A 21,676-nucleotide genomic window follows, 5' to 3' on the forward strand; every position below is an offset into this window, starting at 1 on the left:
GACTTTGACCTGAAGCTGCAGTAGAACAATTTTTTTTTCAGTAACTTTTTTTTTTTTTTTTTAAATTCACTTTACATCCTGATTGCAGTCCTGGTCTACGTGAATTTAAGTACTGCATTGGTCAAACAATAACATGGAGCTTTAGGGAAATACCCTTTCTAACCTTCTTCCCCTGGACCAAGCTGGCAGTGAATGCATTATTTAAATGAGAAATATTTGAGGGAGCTACGCTGGCTGACTGGTGGGATTCTCTTACAAGGAAAACAAGGTGTAGATGTCTCAGTCTTTCTGCAACTGCCTATGTAAATAGATGTAAACCTGACGGGAAGACTTTAGGGCTGAATTTTGTGTGAAAGCATACTTTAAAAATGAATCAGTACTCTTTAAAAACTTGAGCGAGCTCCAATTGGAACAGTACGCTTAGTGCACTGTTAGGGGAGGGTCCTGAGCTTTAGGGGAGCTCTCAAAGACAAATACACAATCCAGTCATTCAAGAATATGCAAATGTAGATAGACTCATTGATGATGACCATGAATGGAAAGCAAAGGTTTGCCAGGTAAAGGGATGAGTCACTGCTCCATGCTTCTTGTTCTTAGGAGGCTGCCAGAGAGTTTCCACGGTCCTTATCATAGCATTTATCTCTTTCCCGCCACAGCTGAGCATTTAAGATCTGCATTTGGTTAAGAGAGGTGGACAGTTTACAGGTCTCCAGTCAAAAGCCACCTAAGCGTTTGCTCCAGAGAGATGTGAGACAGAGCGCCCTTTCCCAGTGTTTAGCTTGGCTTTGTTTTTTTGTCTTTGTACATTTCGTCAGGTCTTAGCACCTGCAGTATGAAAAGTCAGGTGGAGACTCTGCTAACCTAAGTCTGGTTGCTAGTATGTAGTACCTGTTCCTGCTAAAGATGCCTCCCTGAGCAAGAATGGGGACAGTTGTTATGAAGACAGTGTGTCACACTTCAAATCTTTGACACGGACAGAATAATGGAAATTAGCTAATTTTTTTCAGACGAGGAGAACATTAGCACTTTCTATTTGAAGGACTTGCTTCCATGGAGGATAATTAAGCACTCAATTAGCATATAATTTTACAATGTTTATCGCATTTTGTAATGTTACCTGGAACTACCTGCTATAGAATGTAGTTCAGGGGTGAAATGCAATGAAAATGATATTTGGACAAACAGATAATTTGTCTTAACAGTTGTACTAAAGGCCAATACATATTTATTGAACACATGAGTGGAGAGTGAGTATGTAAAATGATGGATTATAATCTTTGAAAGGTTTCATAATTTTTAATGCAAATTTACACTTCTGTTTTTTTTGTGTTTGTTTGTTTGTTTGGTTTTTTCGAGATAGCGTTTCTTTGTGCAACAGAACACTGGCTGTCCTGCATTTGCTTTGTAGACCAGGCTGGCCTCAAAACAAATTTATACTTTTGCCTAATGAGTTTAAAAGTCAGTTTTCAAAAAATTTCTACTTTGAAAAAAAAAATCACATGAATGGTCAGTTTGTGGCTTAGCTGTAGACTTCTAATGATGTTTGTATAAGGCCCTGGATTCTATTCATAGTGGTGAAAAAAGAAAATGGTGACTAGAGATATTTGAAGGCATATCATTGTGGGACCAACCCGTTACTGTTTCTTTGTATTTATGTATTTTAAATCTATGAAAATTGAGTTTCCCCTTGAGTTGGTGGATCAATGAACATATTTTTGTACTAATCATCCCACTTTTACAAAAAGTCTTCATAAAAGATTTTTGTGATGCTTTAGACACAATATAGATGGAAAAAATAACAATTTTATTTAAAAATTTTAAGCCATAATAACACATTAAATATATTGAAATGGGTCAATTCATAACTGATTTTACAATTCATGTATGGAGTTCATTAATTTCGTACTTCATGGTGTTCGCTGTTTTTCTTCTTTCCCTGCTAGATTCTGTACACTGGAATTGTGATTTATGCTCCTGCTCTGGCTTTGAATCAAGGTACGTTTAAAGGGACAGTCATGTAGCTACAGTGACTGGTTCATTTTTGCTCTACTTTACTCTCTCTCCTCTGGGAGATAGACAGATGGAAAAAGGCTTCCAGTAGTCCTTAGGGGCTTCATGAGGGTAGTGGGGTGGGCTTGGTTAGTCTCTACTGGCTTCTTTGAGGTTTGATTGGATAGTTCCAAAGTGTCTGTGGGCTAATAGGACAGACCTAGACCTTGCTGGGGTAGGGGTGGTTGCTTCAATATTGTATGTCTGCCAGCCATTCTTTGTTTCTTCATACTCTCTCCCCTACTGTAGCCTAAATAACTGTACCCCCTCCTTTTTGACTATTACCTGGAGTCCATCCCTGCATTGATTTGTTTTCCATTGCTTCTGTAAATACCATGACGGAAAACAACTTGGGGAGAAAAGAGTTTCTTTCAGGTTATAGTTTTCATCTCATTATGAAAGAAAGTCAAGGCAGGAACCCAAGGCAGGAACCCAAGGCAGGAACCGGGAGGCAGGAAGTTAAACTGAGGCTACGGAAGGGTGCTGCTTACTGGTTTGCTGCTCATGGCATGTTCAATGGTGATGGTGATGGTGGTGGTGATGGTGATGGTGATGATGGTGATGATTGCTTCTGTTATGAAAACCTACTTTATTTATTATTTTATTTTAATTTTACCTTACTGGGGATTAATTTTTATGCAATCAAATGTGCCAACTTCAATACCAGTTCAATTAAAATGGGCATATACTAACTCCTCTAACCAATAATCACAATTCAGATATCACACCAATGCTTTCTCTCATACCTCTGTAGAATTAATCCTCCCCTGGCTCTAGGCAACTGCTGACATGTTTTTTTCTCCCCTTCTGTAGATTCTTTCCTCACATAATCTATCCTGATTACGGTTTCCCCTCTATTTACTCCTTCCTCCTAGTTCCTCCCTACATCCCCTCTCACTCAGTTACTCTCTTTTTGTCTCATTAGAAAACAAACAGGCTTATAAGAGATAATAATAAATGAAAAAAATAACATAAAGCAAAAACGTATCCTATAGAAGTTGGACAAGCCAAGCCAACAGGAGGAAAAGAGCCCAAAGGAAGGCACAAGAATCAGAGACCCACTCATTCACACACTCCGGAATCCCAGAAACACACTAAACTGGAAGGCATACTATATCTTTATCCATTCTTCTGTTCAGGAACTTCTAGATAGTTTCTACTTCCTGGCTATTAGAAACAGAGCAACAAGGAACATGGTTTAATAAGTGTCTCTGTGATGGGCTGACACATCCTTTGGATATATGCCCAAGAATGGTATAGCTAGATCTTGAGATAGAACCATTCCCATCTTCCTGACGGGTTTCCACACTGATTTCCATAGTGGCTGTACAAGTTTACACTCCCACCAGCAATGGATGAGTGTTCCCCTTGTTTCCACACCCTCACCAGCATGAGCTGTCACTTGTTTTATTGATTTTAGCCATTCTGACAGGTGTAAGATGCAATCTCAAAGTAGTTTTGCTTTGCATATTTCTGATGACAAGGATGTTGAACATTTTTTTCTTTCTTTTTCTTTTCTTTTCTTTTCTTTTCTTTTCTTTTTTTCTTTTCTTTTCTTCTTTTTTCTTTTCCTCTTTTTTCTTTTCCTCTCTCTCTCTCTCTCTCTCTCTCTCTCTCTCTCTCTCTCTCTCTCTCTCTCTCTCTCTCTCTCTCTCTTTCTTTCTTTTTTTCCGAGACAGAGTTTCTCTGTGTAGCCCTGGTGGTCCTGGAACTCACTCTGTAGACCAGGCTGGCCTTGAACTCAGAAATTTGCCTGCCTCTGCCTCCCAAGTGCTGGGATTAAAGGTGTGCACCACCACTGCCTGGCTGAACATTTCTTTTGAAGTGTTTCCCAGCCATTTGAGATTTCTTTATTGAGAATTATTTGTTTAGATCTATATTCCATTTTATTTTATTTTATTTTTTATTTTTTTTTCCGAGACAGGGTTTCTCTGTGTATATTCCATTTTTAAATTGGATTGTTTTCTTGATGTCTGGTTTTTATTTGGGCCCTTTACATATTTGGACATTAGCCCTCTATCAGATGTGAGTTGGTCAGAATATTTTTCTATTCTGTAGGCTGCCACTTTGTCAGGATGACGGTGTCCTTCACCATACCAATGTTTCTCAGTTTCATTTTGTTGATCTTATTTTTATACAACTCAGGGCTACCCCATGTGGGATGGGCTCTCCTACGTCAATCATTAATTAAGAAATGACCTTATAGGCTAATCTGATAGGGACATTTTCTCAACTGAGATTTCTACTTCCCAGGTGATTCTAACCTCCCAGTTGTCAAGTTTACAAAAACTTAACTTAGCACAGGCCCCAAGAGGCTTCTGTTTTCTGTTCAAACTCATGATGAAATCTGGCCTTTCTTCTTGGACTTTATTTATTAGAGTCCACAGTGAAATAGACAGTAGCTGTGTGATTTGACATATAACATTGCTCCTAGTGACTACTGGGTTCATAAAGACCCATGAGGGTACCAATCAATAAACTACCACTTTAGATTTGTATAAAAGCAGGGGAAACTGCTTATCAGAGTAGCTTTGGCTATCCAGAGCTTCGAAAAGAACTATGGGAAGACTCTCTGCCCTTTGACATCTTATCAGTTAGAAGTGAGTTTATCTCTAAAACTCCCTTGTAAAGCAAGTAAGTGGTCCTTGTGATTAAGGGTTAAAAGGTGGTGCGGCTCCAGAAGAAAGTGTAATGTAGGGCATCTTCTAACTCCACAGTCCATCCTCTTGATCTCATGACAGGAGCGATAGTAACTGTTACCCTAGTCTGTGAGAGTATAGTTACAGGGAATGTACTGCAATGTACTCTTGCCATCTGCATGTGAGGCAAGGCCCATGTCAACATCACCACCAGCTGAAATGGCTTACTGCATAGTTAAGAAATGAGTTATGAGCCTGAGACGTCATCTATTGCCTTTAACTGTAATGAAAGGCGTCAGGGTTTTGAAACACAGTTCTCGGAATAATCTAAGCATGGACTTTAACCTCTGACTTTAACCTCAGGGATTTTGTCTTCTTCCTCTGGAAAAGTCCAGAGCCATCTTCTAGGCAATCAGAGCCATAAAGATTGTGTTTGGGTGATTAGAATACTAACTGTTGTTTGCTATACTCAGGAGAATAGACACAGTATCTTCTGGACAATAGATGCTCTTGTAAAACTTCAGAATTGGGACTAATGCTATAAATTAAATATAATTATATTTATTGGGAGTTATATTTATAGATTTTGTTTTCTTTTGCTTTAGAAAAACTTCAAACAAAGATTAACATAGGGAGGATAGTGCATTGAACCTTAATGTGGAACTACTATATTTTAATAATTCTCCACTTATAGTCAAATTTAGCCTACCCCAAATCCCCATTAGCTTACTATGTTGTAAATATGAAAGGTGTCATTTCGTGAGTTCTTTAGAAATCATAATAATAATCCCATCACCATCTCTACAATATTAGCATTAATTCTCTAATTTCCTATCAAATTCATGCTAGATTTTCCTGATACATTTTTTGGTTTCTTAGACTCACAACCCAAGCAACTCTGTTTACATACAAATATTTTTTTATTTGAACTTTATTTAAGTTCATTTTGTTGTGTTTAAAAGTTGAAAGCTAGTTTTTCTTGAGGTACAGTTTGTACAGAACAAAATGCACACCACTTAGGTGTGCAGTCTGATGAATCCTAAGAATTGTATATCCTCATGTAATGATAATCCAACTCAAAATCTAGACTATTTACAGAATTCACGTCCAGGAAGTTTCTTCTGCTACATTCTGATAAATTCTCCTACCTTTTTAAGTGATAGATTTTTTTTCAGTTTTATCACCATAAGTTCATTTTTACTGTTCTTAGACTGTCTGTAAGTAGAAGCCTAGACAGCTGTTGTGTATCTGGTTTCTTTGGTTAGCCAGTTGCTTCTGAGATTCATTTACATTGCTACACGAATAAGTAGTTCATTCTTTTTCTTTTTTTCTTTGCGTATCTCTCATGTGTGTGCATATATGTACCCATCTGTGTGCATGTGTGGAGGCCTAAGACTGTCTTCAGGAATCATGGCTCTCCTTCTAAAGGTAGGGTCTTGCAATAGAAACCAGAAATTATCTATCTAGCAAGCTTGCTCTGTGGATTCTCAATTTTTTTCCTTTTTTATTTATTATTATTGGGTATTTATTTCATTTACATTTCCAATGCTATCCCAAAAGTCCCCCACACCCTCCCACACCCACTTCCCCACCCACCCACTCCCACCTCTTGTTCCTGGCATTCCCCTGTACTGAGGCATATAAAGTCTGCATGACTAATGGGCCTCTCTTTCCACTGATGGCCAACTAGGCCATCTTCTGATACATATGCAGCTAGAGACACGAGCTCTGGGGGTGGGGGGTACTGGTTAGTTCATATTGTAGTTTCACCTATAGGGTTGCAGATCCCCCCAGCTCCCTGGGTACTTCCTCCAGCTCCTCCATTGGGGGAGCTACAGAGACAGAGTTTGGAGCTGAAACGAAGGGATTCTCAATTTTTAACACTGGATTGTAAGCAAGCAGCCATGCACAAACTAGCATTGATTGGGTGTGGGGGTTCCAAGACCCCATCACCGTGTTTGCACAGCAAAGATATTAATAATATAGCTATGTCAGTATGGTTCATTACTTTTCATCACTAGTAATATATTACTGCATACACTCACTGAAATCGGCTTATCTACTCCCTTGTTCATGGACATCAGGATGTTTCTAGTTTTAGGCTGCTATGAATTAAAGACACTGCTAGTATCCTTGTACAGATTTTTATGTGTTTTGCTTTCTTACCTGTTTTCATCACATATGAAGTATATATTTCAACATCCATGTATTCTGAATGAGGATAGGACTGGAATGTGCATGAAATTGAAGAGAAATTGTCAAATAGCCTTTCTAAGCAGTTGTCCCATTTCACAGCATCTGAGAATTCCAGTCATCCTATACCCTCACCAACACTTAGCATTCTTGTCTTTTGTTCTTAGCAATCTTAGCACGTAATATGTGTGTGTATGTGTATGTATATATATATATATATATATATATACACACACATATATATATATATACACACACACACATATATATATATACACACACACACACACACATATATATATATATATATATACACACATATATAATTGCACTGTGGCTTTCATTTGTTTTACTGGTGACTACTGATGTTGAGTTTCTTTGTATACACACACACACACACACACACACACACACACACACACACACACATATCTTATTCATCATGTACGTTGGTACCATGTGGAGGTCAGGATAGTTTGTGTGCATCTGTCTTTTTTTTTTTTTAAACATCTGTGTAGGTTTGGGGATTGAACTCAGGTTTTCAGGTTTGGTGGCAAGTCTCCTTATGCATTAAGCTTTAGTCTTGAATTCTTTGTTGTTTTTGTTTTTGAGAAAGGGTTTCTTTGTGCAGCCTTAGCTGTCTTGGAACTTGCTCTTTAGACCAGGCTGGCCTCGATTTCACAGAGATCTGCCTGCCTCTGCTTCCCGAGTACTGGGATTAAAGCCTTGAGATATCACTACCAGCTGGTCTTGAACTCTTAATCTACTTGTTTCTGCTAGCTAAGTACTGGGATTATACAGACATGCATCCTGATGCCTGGTTAGGATTTTCATGTTTTATAAATGAAGACAGTTTTTTTTTCCCTAAAAATCCCGAGTCCTTTGAGTATATGCTGAGGAGTGGTATAGTTGGGTCATATGAAAGTTTTATTTTTAGTTTTTTTAGACAATGGAAAGTTCTGGAAGAGTGGTTTCCATAGTGGCTGTTACACTTTATGCTCCCATCAATGGTATCCACAGGTTCCCTGTTCTCCACATACTTGTCATACTGTTATCATCTGTTTTCTTGAGTCAGGTGACATGAAATGGAAGAGTCCAGATTTGTGCTTTACGTCATGCTTCCTGACTGGTGATTGTCCCCTGAACAGCCGAGTTTTAAATAGTAGTTTTCCTCTGGAGATGGTGCCCCCCCCCCCCCCCCCCCGCATAGTCCCCTGAAGCATTCCTCACAAAAGCTGCTTCCTCAACAGCCTCTAGAACTGTTCTTTGAGGCTTTCCAGCCTGTATAGAACCCAGGGTCTCTTTTCACCAGGGCCCATGGCTTGTTTTATTAGATGCAGCTTTGACTCTCCTTTCCCTGTGGGAACCTCCTGGCTGGGGTAAGCAGTTTCTTCTGATGATGCTAGGCCCTGCTTCTCTGCGCTTCTCGGAGTTTTGTTTTGCTCACCGCCTTTGTCACTTTCCAACAGATTTTCCACTTTCTCTCTTTGGCATAGGGTACGTTCTTTTACAGAATGGCCTCTATTGAGGTTTCAAAGCAGGTTTTATTGGTCACTAAGGATGTCTAAAGCTACACATCAACTACTGAGTTGTTCATTTCTGCTGTCTTGTTTTTACTAGATGTAGTTTGTAATTCTTGGAAGGGTCTCTTTTAGTTTCTAACTTCCATCATTTTTCATTTTAGTTTTCTGTTTATTTATTGAAGAAGCTGCATTATTTGTCCTGTCAAAAGAGTCTCAGGGTCTTCTCTTTACTGTGTGTATCCATACTGGACCACTAAGTATTTCCCATGTCCTCAATGTTTCCTATAAATAGTACTTAGAGAGTCCATAATTTTCCAGATGCAGGACAAATTTTGGAACTGGTTTTTTTTAAAGGCAATAGTAAAAGTTTGGGGCTTATTGGTTATTAGACCTACTGCACATTATATTCTTATTTTATAATCCCCTCTTCATTGATTAGATAGAACACACCACAAGATACACTTTCTTTGATCAACTATTGGTTACTCTGAAAAATAACTTGTACAGGAAGTGCAGCACAGGTGTCTGTTATACCCCTATACTTAGTAGTTTTGAAAGAATAAATTGCACGTCTAAGGGTGTTGCTCAGCTTTCATTTTTTAATTTCATGAAGTCCTTAACTTTACTCTTTCCATCTGTGTAGAATATATAACGTTTCAAAGTCAGATCTATAAACAGAAATACATTTGAAGAAGTCTAACATAGCTCCATTTTTTTTTGTTCAGTTTATTCTTTATATAAGTAACTATCTTTTTTTCTGTTTGCTTTTATTTATCCTTCTATTAAAATATATATCCTTCCACTTCTTAGAAAGCTGGTAGCAGATGATAGACTTTTTGTATGTCAAGTCTAACCTTAAAACACACATTCTAAGGTCTGGCAAAACAGCATATTTATATGAACCAATGGGAAGGGGGTGGGAAATCCCCTTTGATCGCAGTCAGTCTGATCAACTACATTACAGAGTCCAGCAGTCTCTTAGCTTAATTACAATATAAATCCTTTACTATGAATTCCTCTTAGACAGTGTTGGATCTATATATGATATCTGTGAATATAAACAAGCAGCATGTCTATCAAGCTTATCAAATGTGATTTTTTTTTTTGGTCTTAGGGGCATTGATGAGATGTGATTCTAGTCTTAAGCAAGTGGAGATAAGGAGCTAGGTACCTCCCTGATAATTCTTGAGCAGTGCTTTTGTTACGCACGTTTCACAGTTGGATACATGTTCTCTTTTCTTCTACAGTTACAGGATTTGATCTGTGGGGCGCAGTGGTGGCCACAGGGGTAGTCTGCACATTCTACTGCACACTGGTATGTGGAGAGTGTCCTTTCCCTTCTACTCTACTTGCTTTGCAAGACTGGAATTTCAAGTAGTCGCATGCCGCAGTGTGACCGCTCATTCTTACTCTTTCTCTCTGGGCTTCTCACAGTACAACATTTTTTGGTAAGGAACATTTGGTCCTTAGATATGGATTGCAAATGAAATTTTACTTTCATCTGAACCACTGCACAGGCCCTCTGGTTTTAGCTCTTGATTCATTATTATAGTTTTCAAATTCATGAAGATGCGCTTGTATAATATCCCAGCATTGAGACTTGTGATAATGGTTTACTAACTATAGACACAGTTGACAAACTATGTAATAGACATCAAGACATGATGTTGCTTTGTTGTGGAGTCAGGTTCTTCGGAGCAATGTAAATTTATGCAGTCTTTGATAGTCTCTGTGTTAATCTTTTATTTGCTTGATCTTCTAGGAAACAATATCCTCTCAGAGCGTGTTTAAACCCAGGTCATAGAGTCTGAAGAGAAATACTTCTGGCAGTGGCTAGTATGCAACAATTTTAGTAACTTAACAAATGATATAGTTATTTGGGTATAAGCTGAGTATTAGCCCACACAATGAGGTCTGTAATTTTACACTGAATTGTCTTCCCAGAAGTCTTCAGCCCACCTCCCTCCAGTCCAAAGTATATATCTGGCCACATTCAGTAGACCACATAGAGTTTTATTCTCTTCTGCTTTTTCACTGACTGTTGTCTGGCCTGGGAGGACCTTCCATCTTTGCCTCTGCCTAAAGGAATGGGTTAAATATCTTCTCTATAAATGTTCTCTGAACGTGACCATCTCCTTTGAGGGAACTTCTTGACCAAACTCCATGTCTCATTATCTTTGTCTATTGTATGGTGCATTCACATTGGGACAGATATATCATCATGTCTCATAGAAGTATTAATCCTAACACACTTTCTCCTCAAAGGGTGGTCTTAAAGCAGTTGTCTGGACAGATGTTTTTCAAGTTGGGATCATGGTGGCTGGATTTGCATCCGTAATTATACAGGCGTCAATAACTCAAGATGGCATCAATAACATTTTAAGTGATGCTTCTAATGGTGGAAGATTAAACTTCTGGAAGTAAGTTGCTTTTTATCTTCTGACTAACTGAGTGCATTCTTGTTTCCTCTGTAGGAAATGGTTTTGTTGAAATAGTTTGTATTGGAAAATCAATAAGTCACTAATGATGTGGTCTGTAAAATTAAAGTGGGCAAGTAAATGTGGGAGGAGTTTGTGCCAGTTTTTCTAGGGATTAAAGCATACTGATGCCACTGGATCAGATGGCATTATGGTGGTTCTTCCTCCTTCTTGGAACAGGTTGAAAGTAGGGAAGGAAAAATGGTAAGCAGAGGAAGTCCCTTAAGAGAAAGACTGAGAGACAGTAATTTCATTTGGACAATTCTTTATTTTAACCAACACTGAAAAATTCTCCTGATATCACTCTAGCAATGTGCTGCATATTAAAATAGCATATTGTTAATTATTATTTCATGTATATATTATTTCCTAAAAACTGACTAGAAAAGTTATGGCTGATGCTTCAAAGGATAGCCTGGCACAGAATAGACATGTTTAAATGATGGAAAACCTAGATCGTCCATCCAAAGCCTATCATACAATTTAAGAGAATTATGAAAACAGCTTCCCTTTGGTTCAAGAGTCAGTCAACTTCTTCCACCATGCTGAAAGTTACTCTAAATCTGCTCATTTTTACATAAACTACATTTTCTTCTAAGTACCTCTACATTGAGGTTGGAAACCTGCAGTACATAGCTGGAAGAAAGAAAACACCATTTGGCTGATTTTTGTTTCTCAGGAGCCTTGTGTGTGTGTGTGTGTGTGTGTGTGTGTGTGTGTGTGTGTGTGTGTGTGTTAAAAATAGTCCTCTTCCTTTGACAATGTTTCTTTCCAGAAAACAATTGCATCTATTTATTCATTTGGAAGAATACATGTCAGGGGATTACCTTCAATTGTTTTCAATATTTGTTTTTCCTTTTACTTCGAGATTCAGATCTGAATCTTGAGAGCCTCCAGTTGGTCTGTCTTTGGCTATGGTTCCAACCATGGCTAGAGCAGAACATGATACTTTTAATGGATATTTACTCAGACTAGTTAATTATGAAAGCATAGTCCCTGTCTCACCACAACAAAGTCACATTGATTTTCCTCTGGAGAGGGTAAATGGATCAAAGGAGCTGGGGATGAACAATGGCTATGTAGAAAATATTAAGTACGCTCAATCTCTTCCAAGATGCCCAGGCTGAGAGGCTGAGAGGGTATAGTACAAAGCCACTTTTTTTTTGCATTTTTCTGCAGGGTAACTGTCACTATATGCAGAAGATACACGTACATAGATTCATACACTAATAAGAGATCCTTTAAAATAAAAACAGATACTTTAATAACCATATCTTTGAAGACAGTTAACCACTAAGTGATAATGTAAAGGTTCATTGTGTTGTAGACTTTTTTCAAGAATGTTCCTTTATCATCCTGAAATGTGTTGAGAGTATACTTGGCAAAATGTCTTTTCTGGTTGAGAAAAATAAAGAAAAGAATTGAATCTCTGAATTGTGTTTTGCTATCCTGTCTTCGTCCCTTCAGATAGCTCACTGAATTCTTTTGGCTCTTGATTTCTCTTGGTTAATGCAGTTGATAACTCTCCACAGAAGAAAGAGGAGGGGCACCAAGGCTCTTGGAATTTGATGTAAGATGCCAGGCCATGGGATAGAGGCTCTCAGTTTTACAGTTTTCAAGGTCGTATTTAAGTAAAGGTGAAAAGACTTCTCCCTCCCAAATACAACACATTGAAAATAGTTGAGAGATACTTCAAATGGAAGTGGAACATTTTCTGATAGTATTTTGAGCTTGTATGACTGCCAAGAAGTGCTTTTAAATGGTTAGCATTTAACTTATACACAAAAAATTCCAAGAAAGCATAGTTATAATGACTTGCTAATTTTAACAAGTATATATCTTTAGAGTGCATTGACCTCTTAAGCTTAACTTTGCTTAGACATATGCTAGATTAGGAATTATGTCCACACAATATGCTAAATTATATTTATTTTGGTATGATATCTATTTACATAGTATACTTTGAATCCCTCCACCACCAGTCCCCAACATAGCATGGCCAATTTGCCTAATAGTAGCTTCCTAAGACTATGGGAGAAAAATTTATCTAAATGTTCCAAGTGATAAGAACAAGTATTTTTCTTCTAATTTCATCTAGAATCTCCTAATATCTGGAAATACCATTGTTTACTTAATTGAATTAATTTAAACTATAAACATTTGTATTTTCACATTATAAGTTTGGACATTTTTATATATGTCTGTGTGTATTGCTTGAGTGTTCTAGAACTTTCTTCAGTCTCTTGTGAACAATTTGTATTTGCTTCCATTTTCTTTTCATGCAGTTTTGATCCTAACCCTTTGCAAAGACACACATTCTGGACAATTGTCATTGGAGGGACTTTTACCTGGACCACCATCTACGGTGTCAACCAGTCCCAAGTGCAGAGATATATTTCCTGTAAAAGCAGACTCCATGCAAAACTGTAAGCCAAACTGTGGTGTATGAATCATTAATAACTACCATTGTTCTTATGGGAATGTTTCTATAAGTCAACTTTAGTTCAACTTTAGGTCTTTGTACCGTAAAACTCCAAGTATAAATGATCAGCAATGGCTGGTGGGTGGTTCAGTAGCAGAGCCCAAAGTGGTACTAGATGTTTTCAATCAAATATTTGAAAATATTTCCATCAATTATTAAGGAAGTCACCCTCACCAAGTAAATGAATGTCTCAAGAGCTGTCTGAAGTTAGAAAATTATAAATGAGCTCAATGGAAGAATGATTGACTAAATTGCTTTGAGCCCCACAAAACAACTATGCATATGGCTTTTATGAGGAGGAAACAATATCAGACTAGAAAAGTATATGCAGTCTTGGAACAGTGAAAGGACACTGTAGGGAAATGTAAGCTCCTCAAAATAATATTACAGTGTTTATTGGAGAGTAGATGTGGTAGCATGCATTGTATTGTCAGCCTCAATCATGGATTATAACGCCCTCCAACTTGCTTCTTAGATGCCATTGTACAAGTTGCTTAGTTTCACTGAGCTTCAGAGCTAAACTTGTTAAGGAGTACAGGAAATACTATTACCTCATGGGAAGTTCGGTAGAATCCTGTGTGGGGCAAACACACATAATCATTTGTTTCCCTTTCTGCTTTAACTATCATGTGAGCATAGAGAGTGGGTGAGGGAGAACATGGTATTAGGAGAAACCTTGATCCGGAGAATACACGTTTCTCATCCTTAATGATGGGTGGTCTTACAGACTAAGTTGGAAGTACTTTAGTGATATATAAATATATGCGGATTATGTTTAGCAGCTTGTAATTAAACTACTTTTTAAAATAAAATGAGTAAGTTACTGCTCTAGTGCCTATTAAAATCCTTATTTTATCATTAGAAGACTCAGTGCATTATAATAGGTAATATTACAAAGCCACGGATGACTGTGGATTTCAAGTAGGATGGCCTATTCTCTGAGAAACAGCATCTACCAGAAGAGTTTATAGATCCATCATTGATTGATATCAAAGAAGACAATTAGCCAGGATAAATATCGTTTTTGAGATTCAAACTATTATGTGCATTTATTTATTAAAGTCTAATCATGACATGGTCTCTTGTCCTTGTAACAGTTTCCTGGTCTTTGGAATAGAACTTACAGTTGTTATTTGCTGGCATCCTCTCCTTTAGGTCCCTCTATGTCAACCTTGTGGGCCTCTGGGTGATCCTCATCTGCTCCATGTTCTGTGGGCTTGCCCTGTACTCCAGATACCATGACTGTGATCCCTGGACATCTAAGAAAGTGTCAGCAATTGACCAGGTTTGGAATCGCATCTTTCTCACATGTGTACTGATAATGGTATTACAAAGCCTGTATGGTGTTAGGAAGGGGCATTTTCATTCTCGTAGAGTCCCAGCAAGTGGGCACAATGCAGCTGGTCACCTTCCATGTCTATAAATCACTTGGCAAAACACTTGTTGAAGATAGAGCAAGTATGAAGGTTTCTGTATCTAAAATATTTCAAGCCAGATTTTGGATTGAAAAACTCAGGATTGGAAGTAAGCATAGCTAACTGGGTTAATAGAAGCTATGCATAAAACACGGTGCCCTTGACATTTGTGGATATTGTCAAAGCACTTACTTATAAACAATCTTCCAGTTTTCATTTACTTTAAAACTCTACTTTTTTTTTTAAAACCTATTTTATTTTATGTCTGTGAGTGCGCTTTGCCTTCTTGTCTGTCTGTCTGTACCTCATGCTTGCCCAGGGCTCCCAGAGGTTAGAAGAGGGAGACAGATTGTCTGGACCTGGAGTTACTTACTGATGGTCGTGAGCTGCCACGTGGGTGCTGGGAACAGGATCTGGGTCATCTGCAGGAGCAACCAGTGAGCTCTTAACTTGAAGTGACCTTTTAAACCCTCAGCTTTCAGTTTTAGATGCAGAAGCAGACAGAGATGAACAGGGTTTGCATTCAGACTCTGTACTGTGAGATTCGGTGTCAAGAGTCTTAACACACTTAATCCCAATTTTTATAGATAACCCAATGAATCTCAGTGATGTGTTTGTTGTTGTTCTTTTATTTTTGTTTTTCCTAGACAAGATCTCGCTAGGTAGCCCTGGCTGTCCCGGAACTCCCTATGTAGACCAGGCTGATCTCAAACTCACAGAGATTCACCTGCCTCTGTCTCCAAAGTGCTGGGACTAACGTAGTATGCCAGTAGGCCAGGCTAGGTGAGGGTTTTTGATTAGCACAAGGTCACATTGGTACTAAGTAGAATCACTGTGAGAGTTCATCAGGTTCTTACAGTAGGCCAGATACTTTGGAATATGCTTTAAAGTCTATTTTTTTTACTTCTCACAATTAGACACCAAGGCAGTGTGCTATTACTTTACTTTGAAAGATAAAGAAACTGAAGTATGGTGAGAAAGCAGCTGGAGCCAGGCTTCAGACCCAGGCAGTCTGTGGTTCGAGCTCCTGGAGCCTCTGTGACACGCATCTTCTTATAACCTTGCAGTACAGTTCAAACTTAGCACGTGCTGACTCCAGGAGCCTGAGCTCCTGCAGAAGCTACTTTCTAAAACCTGCTTGTTCTTCTGGGGCCTCAGCATAAAGATGGGTGAAATTTACATTGGTGCAAAAGTTGTGAAATTAACATTGGTGCAAAAGTTAGCCACCCCAATGTGATTGTGGGATTAGGAAATGAGAGGATTATTTTATATTAATTCTTAAATTTATTTTTTGAGAATTCACGAGTGTATGCTGATTTCATTTTATGTATTTGGAGTTGCATAGACTATCTCCCTTTCTTTTTGAGAGAATATATAATTGACTATGTATTGATTTTGTTTAATAGCAGCTAACACTTGGGTATGAATTTTGGAATTTTTCAGCTTATGCCTTATTTGGTGTTGGACATTTTGAAAAATTACCCTGGTGTTCCTGGACTTTTTGTGGCCTGTGCTTACAGTGGGACATTAAGGTATTAAAACTGATTCTATGACAGTGTCATTCCTGTAAGGACCCAACATTTGTTTTACCAATTTTGACCAATACATGAGAAAATGACCTCTAGGAAGGGATGGCTTACTTTATTTAGATCATGATTTTAGAGGATTCAGTCTGTGCTTATCTGGCTCTAGGAATTTTGACAAAAACATTCTGGTGATGGGAGCAGGCAGTGGAAGGTCTTTTTCATGAAAGAGGCCAGAGCAAGATCGAGCCCCCTAGTGATATACCCCCAGTGACCCACTTGATCCAAGCAGGTTCTGCCTCCTACATACCTTCTGTTTCTCAATAGCACCATCATAGCATACTCCAAGGAATGAATCCATTCATGTTGACCTGGAGATGCCCTCAAGACAAATTCAGAGATATGTTTTACTAATCCCTTAGGCATTTCCTCATTCAATCAAGATGACAATTAGGATTAATCATCGTAGCATCCTTCTTTTCTTATTGACTACTTTAAGAGGTAAAGATGAATTCTGGTGACAAAATGGCCTAATATAGGCAAACTCTTCCATGTATCCTTCTGTTGGTCAGCTACCTGAGTAATTTTTCTGCTGTCATCAGGAGCTACACTTGACTAGGTCTCTGCTTTCTAACACATCATTGCATATCTAATATGGTCACAGTGGTCATCATGATCAATGGATGGTAGCTTTAATATTTGCTGAGTATTAACCATGAGCGCAATGTGTGTAAGGCTAGATCATGGTCACCTGCAAACAGACTCAAATCTCCCAATTGCAAGTTGAATACTGTACATCTTCTAAAGAATCTTTTGCCTTGCTATTTTGAACTTTTTTCTTGTAGTTTCTTCTTATGTTTGATGTAGGGAATTGTTATTACTAGGTGTACAGTATATGCTAACAAGGGTGTAGAATATTAATATTGCAACATATGGTATATGTTGCTGAGAATTTATAGTAGTTATTTTTTTGCACACAGAAACAATACTTTAAAGTTGTTATATGACAGTTTGAGAAATATATTCAAACTCATTTTATAGATACAGATGGTCACCTGGGAAATAAAAGCAACGCTAACTCATTCTTTGTCTTTTACTGTCAAGTCTATGTGTAGTGCCTGACTTATTCATGAAAGATAACAGCTCCCAGAAAGAGGGTACTATGATCATTAAAAGTGAAAGAACATGGATCTATTTACATTATCTTATTATTTTGTGTGTGTGGGTCTTTTGCCTACATGGTGGTGTGTGTATCACATGCATGTAGCATCCTCTGAGTTCAGGAGAGGGCATCAGATCTCCTGAGACTAGAATTACAAATGGATCTAAGCTACTGCAGGTGCTGGGGATCAAATCCAGGTCCTTTGGAAGAGGGGCTGGTACTCTTAAACACTGAGCCATCTCTCTGACTCCATCAGCTCCTATTTTTAGAAGAGTCAGTGTGCTTTCTTCTTCCTTCTTGCTAAAAGTATCATTAGAATTAACACCATGAATCACAGTTTTGTCCTCTCTTATAGCACAGTGTCCTCCAGTATCAATGCCTTGGCGGCAGTCACCGTGGAAGATCTCATCAAACCTCGCTTCAAGTCTCTCTCAGAGAAGTCTCTGTCTTGGATTTCCCAAGGAATGAGTACGTGTCTTTCCTCACGATCCCATTTGGGAGTAACGTTGGCTTTGATTTGGAGACAGAAATTGTCCTCTGAGGGATCCTAAGTACCTCCTAGTATGAATACCTATCCAGGCACACGTGCTCACAATGCTGTGGGGCTGATCATATCTGCAAACATGATCACTAATTTAGACGTTTGAGATGACAGGAGTGGTGCACATTTATAACCCTGGACCTCAGGAAGCTAAGGCAGAAGGGACAGGAGTTAATGGGGTTAGTCTCAAAAAAGAAAAAAAAAATCTAATCGTCAGAGAACCACCCAGGGCAGTGTTCGAGGATCCTGTTTGTTTGTTCTTAGTGGTAATTAGAAACAGTGATAAGACTCTCACTGTTGTTCCGGGTTGAAGAAGGGTCTTTCTATGCAGCCCAGCCTGGCTTTGAACTCATGATCCTCCTGCCTTATCCTCCTGAGTGCTGAGGTGACCAGTGTGTGACATCATATCTGGCCTCATTTTCATTCATTTTGAAGGGTTCTATGCTATTATTACTCTGAGGCATATGTAGCCAAGGGCATCATAGACAATAACATGGCAATTGACTTGGCTTTGCATTAATTATGGACACCAAAACCCACCACCATTCATGTTATATCAAATGGAACAGAATTAAGTTAAATCACCTGCAATACTATTTTGATTTAGATTGGACCCTAGAAACATCATTAGGACAAGAGCACTTGGGGGGAAAAGGTGTTTTGTTTTCTTTCTTTCTTTCTTTCTTTCTTTCTTTCTTTCTTTCTTTCTTTCTTTCTTTCTGTCAGGATCAGATAATTCTTAACAAACGTGTGACTGCTGAGACAAAGAAGTCAGTGCTAACAGCAGAAGGAGCGCACTGATTCCATGATAGGAAACTTCTCCTGTGGTTTTTTTTTTTTTTTTTTTTTTTTTCATTTTGAGCACTAGAAATTATATTGGTCGATTACAGTTAATTTTTTTTCTAAATGGATATTCTTTTTTAAAAAATAAAATGCTCAAGGGGAGTACTACTTCTTAATTTAAAAAGTAACACACATAAACTATGGAAGGCAGTGAACTCGAAAAGAAAAAACTCTACCACTTACCTACAGGGTAGGGTGTGGGTGTGGGGCGTGTTGAGAAAGCAGTTTGGAGAAAAGAGCGAGCCTGAGGGGGGGAATATGATATGGATCGAGGTGACCTTTCTTTGCTAGTTTAACAGGAAAAGCTTGGGGATGCTGACAGAGCTTATGAGAGGCCTAGAGAACCAAGCCTCCAGTTGGTCTGGATTACCACAATGACCACATCCCAGAGAAAAGAAAAAGAGAAAGTCAGAAGGCTCCAATTCTGGGCTTTATTATCCCCTCCCCACACCTCCCTTTATAGACAAATGTCCATGGAGGATTAAATGTAGAACACAATGCTGCTAAGCCTTAAAACTCCTGTCGTTAATTCCTGGGACTCTTTTATTATGTAATCTACTGCTGTGACTAATCTGGGAGGCCAAGTCTAAGGGCTTTGTTTGTCTTCCTTGCACCGTGTTGGTCTCCTAGGAAAAGGCCTCTTTCCTTGTCTCGCTGACTGGTGTCTCGCTGGCGGTGTTCTCACCTCAATGGTATTTTCTAACAAAGGTGCAGGGCTCCCTTTATTGAAGACTGTCATCCTCTGGGTCTATGTTTGCACACTGCCTTTTGTGTTGTCCTGTAGGTGTCCTGTACGGAGCTCTGTGCATCGGAATGGCTGCTGTGGCATCGCTGATGGGAGCCTTGTTACAGGTGAGAGCTAGCTCCGAAGACTGATGTGGTAACCGTAAAATTATTAGTTTAAATGTTCACGTGACCACATTCACACTTTCTATATATCTACCCCTTGGGCGTATCAAGGAACAAAGATGACCAAGTTATTTTAAAAATTTTTAAAAATATGTTTTCTCCTTTTCCTTGTGTATGTGTATGTATGCCTGCCTGCCTGTCTGTATGTGTACCACATGCAGTCAGTGTGCCCACAGAGGCCAGAGGGCATCAGAAGCTCTGGAGCTGGTATAAGAAGCAGTTTTGCTAAGTGTCTGATGTGGGTGCTGGCTACTGAAACTAGATCCTCTGTAAGGGGAGTAAGCACTCTTAACTCCTGAGTCATCTCTCCAGACCTTTATTTTCAGTATTTGAAAAAGTATAGGTTGGGTTAATTATGGACTTATAGGAAATTGAAACAATATGGTGGTTATATATATCATTTACTCCATAGCAATACCTCACAGAAGCGTCTCACGATGATAACATCTTGATAGGACACTGTCACAGCTGGGGCATTGGGTTGAAACAATGTGCATATAGAATATGATTGCCACCAAGGTTCCACTTGCAGTCCTTCACAGCCTAACCTACATCTATCTCTCTGTCTTCCTTCCCCCGCTGGTACCTCAAGAATCTCAAATCGACTTTCCATTCTTATAATTCTTTCATGATAATAATGTTATATAAAGGGAGCCAGTATGCTGGTTCAGATTGTTAAGCCTGGTGGCTGAGTTATTTCTCCCACATGGTGGAAGAAGAGGCCTGCCTCTTGGAAGTTTTCCTCAGATTCCTATGCAGGCACCGTAACACACATACACACACGAACTCATGCACATTCACACACATACATGCACATTTTCACAAACATGCACACATGCATGCACACACATATACATGTGCACACACACATACACATAACACACATACACATACACATGCACACTTTCACACACACTAAAAAATGTAATAATTTTTTTTTCAAAAAGTACTGCCATATAAAGGTTCTGGAGCAGTGGTTGAGGAGGTGACATGCTTGTGGGCAAGTGTGAGGTCTTGAGTTTAGGTACCTAGCACCCACATAGAAAAGCTAGGGGTGTCTGGAACCCAGATCTGGGAGGCAGATCCAGGCTGCCCACTGCCCATCTAGTCTAATTGAACTGGTAGGTCAAGCCAATGAGCGACACTGTCTCAAAAATCAGGTGGAGAGTTTTGAAAAAAATATCCAGTGTTTACTTCTGGCCTTCGTATGTACCTCACTCATTCATGTGTGTGTGTGTGTGTGTGTGTGTGTGTGTGTGTGTGTGTGTATACATGCACAGACACATGTGCACACAAAAGAATGTTTCAAAAATGAGATCTAATAGTAAGAAACCTTTTAGGTCTTATTGCTTCTTGCTTTTAAGAGTGAATTGGTCTGAAACCTGACCCTTCTCCTATTATGAGGTGAAGTTTTGGGCCTCACACTTTCTGATTTAGCAGCTTTCTCTGACTACGGTGTCAGAAGAACTCTGCGTTTTTGCCACGACTTTGAGTTTAAAGTCTTGTCAACACCTGAGTAGCCTGTTGTCATTTTGGGTGTAGATTGACAATATGCTATGTGACATGTGATGCCAGTAAGGTTAATGGCAGCTGTAGACTGACTTGAGGGCCTAACAAGGTTGAGCCCATGTGTCAGTTGGTACTGTAATGCAGCCTGACTGTAGGAAATTCTAATCATGGCCCCCAGGGCTTCCAAGAGACAAAGCCGTTTTAGCACACGTGATAACTCCTCTGAACCTTAGAACAAAGTTTGCCCTTACCAGGCAAACTCCTCTATGGGAGAAATGGCTGGTAACTGACCCAGTCTGCATGTAGGTATAAAAGAAGACTGCCTTGAATTTTAAGCTTGGTTGTCTGAACGGAGACTCTTCTAGTCATTGGGTCATCTGTCCCTGATGGTATCTGGTTCATGACACTGTC

The 21,676-nt window shown here is 38.9% G+C and overlaps 1 protein-coding gene across 1 annotated transcript in view; it reads left to right on the plus strand.

Annotated features, from left to right (window-relative positions):
* Slc5a8 (solute carrier family 5 member 8) overlaps positions 1-21,676 on the plus strand; it is a 42,915-nt gene that overhangs the window by 6,305 nt on the left and 14,934 nt on the right. Inside the window, exons 3-10 of the mRNA XM_021174959.3 lie at positions 1,944-1,995; positions 9,652-9,719; positions 10,670-10,824; positions 13,167-13,307; positions 14,519-14,648; positions 16,222-16,310; positions 17,819-17,931; positions 19,632-19,699. Coding sequence (XP_021030618.1) covers positions 1,944-1,995; positions 9,652-9,719; positions 10,670-10,824; positions 13,167-13,307; positions 14,519-14,648; positions 16,222-16,310; positions 17,819-17,931; positions 19,632-19,699 — 816 coding nt within the window. The remainder of the gene's footprint in view (positions 1-1,943; positions 1,996-9,651; positions 9,720-10,669; positions 10,825-13,166; positions 13,308-14,518; positions 14,649-16,221; positions 16,311-17,818; positions 17,932-19,631; positions 19,700-21,676) is intronic.

The sequence above is a fragment of the Mus caroli genome, unplaced genomic scaffold (assembly GCF_978045245.1).
Source record: "Mus caroli unplaced genomic scaffold, Mus_caroli_1 scaffold_9, whole genome shotgun sequence".
Classification (NCBI taxonomy): domain Eukaryota; kingdom Metazoa; phylum Chordata; class Mammalia; order Rodentia; family Muridae; genus Mus; species Mus caroli.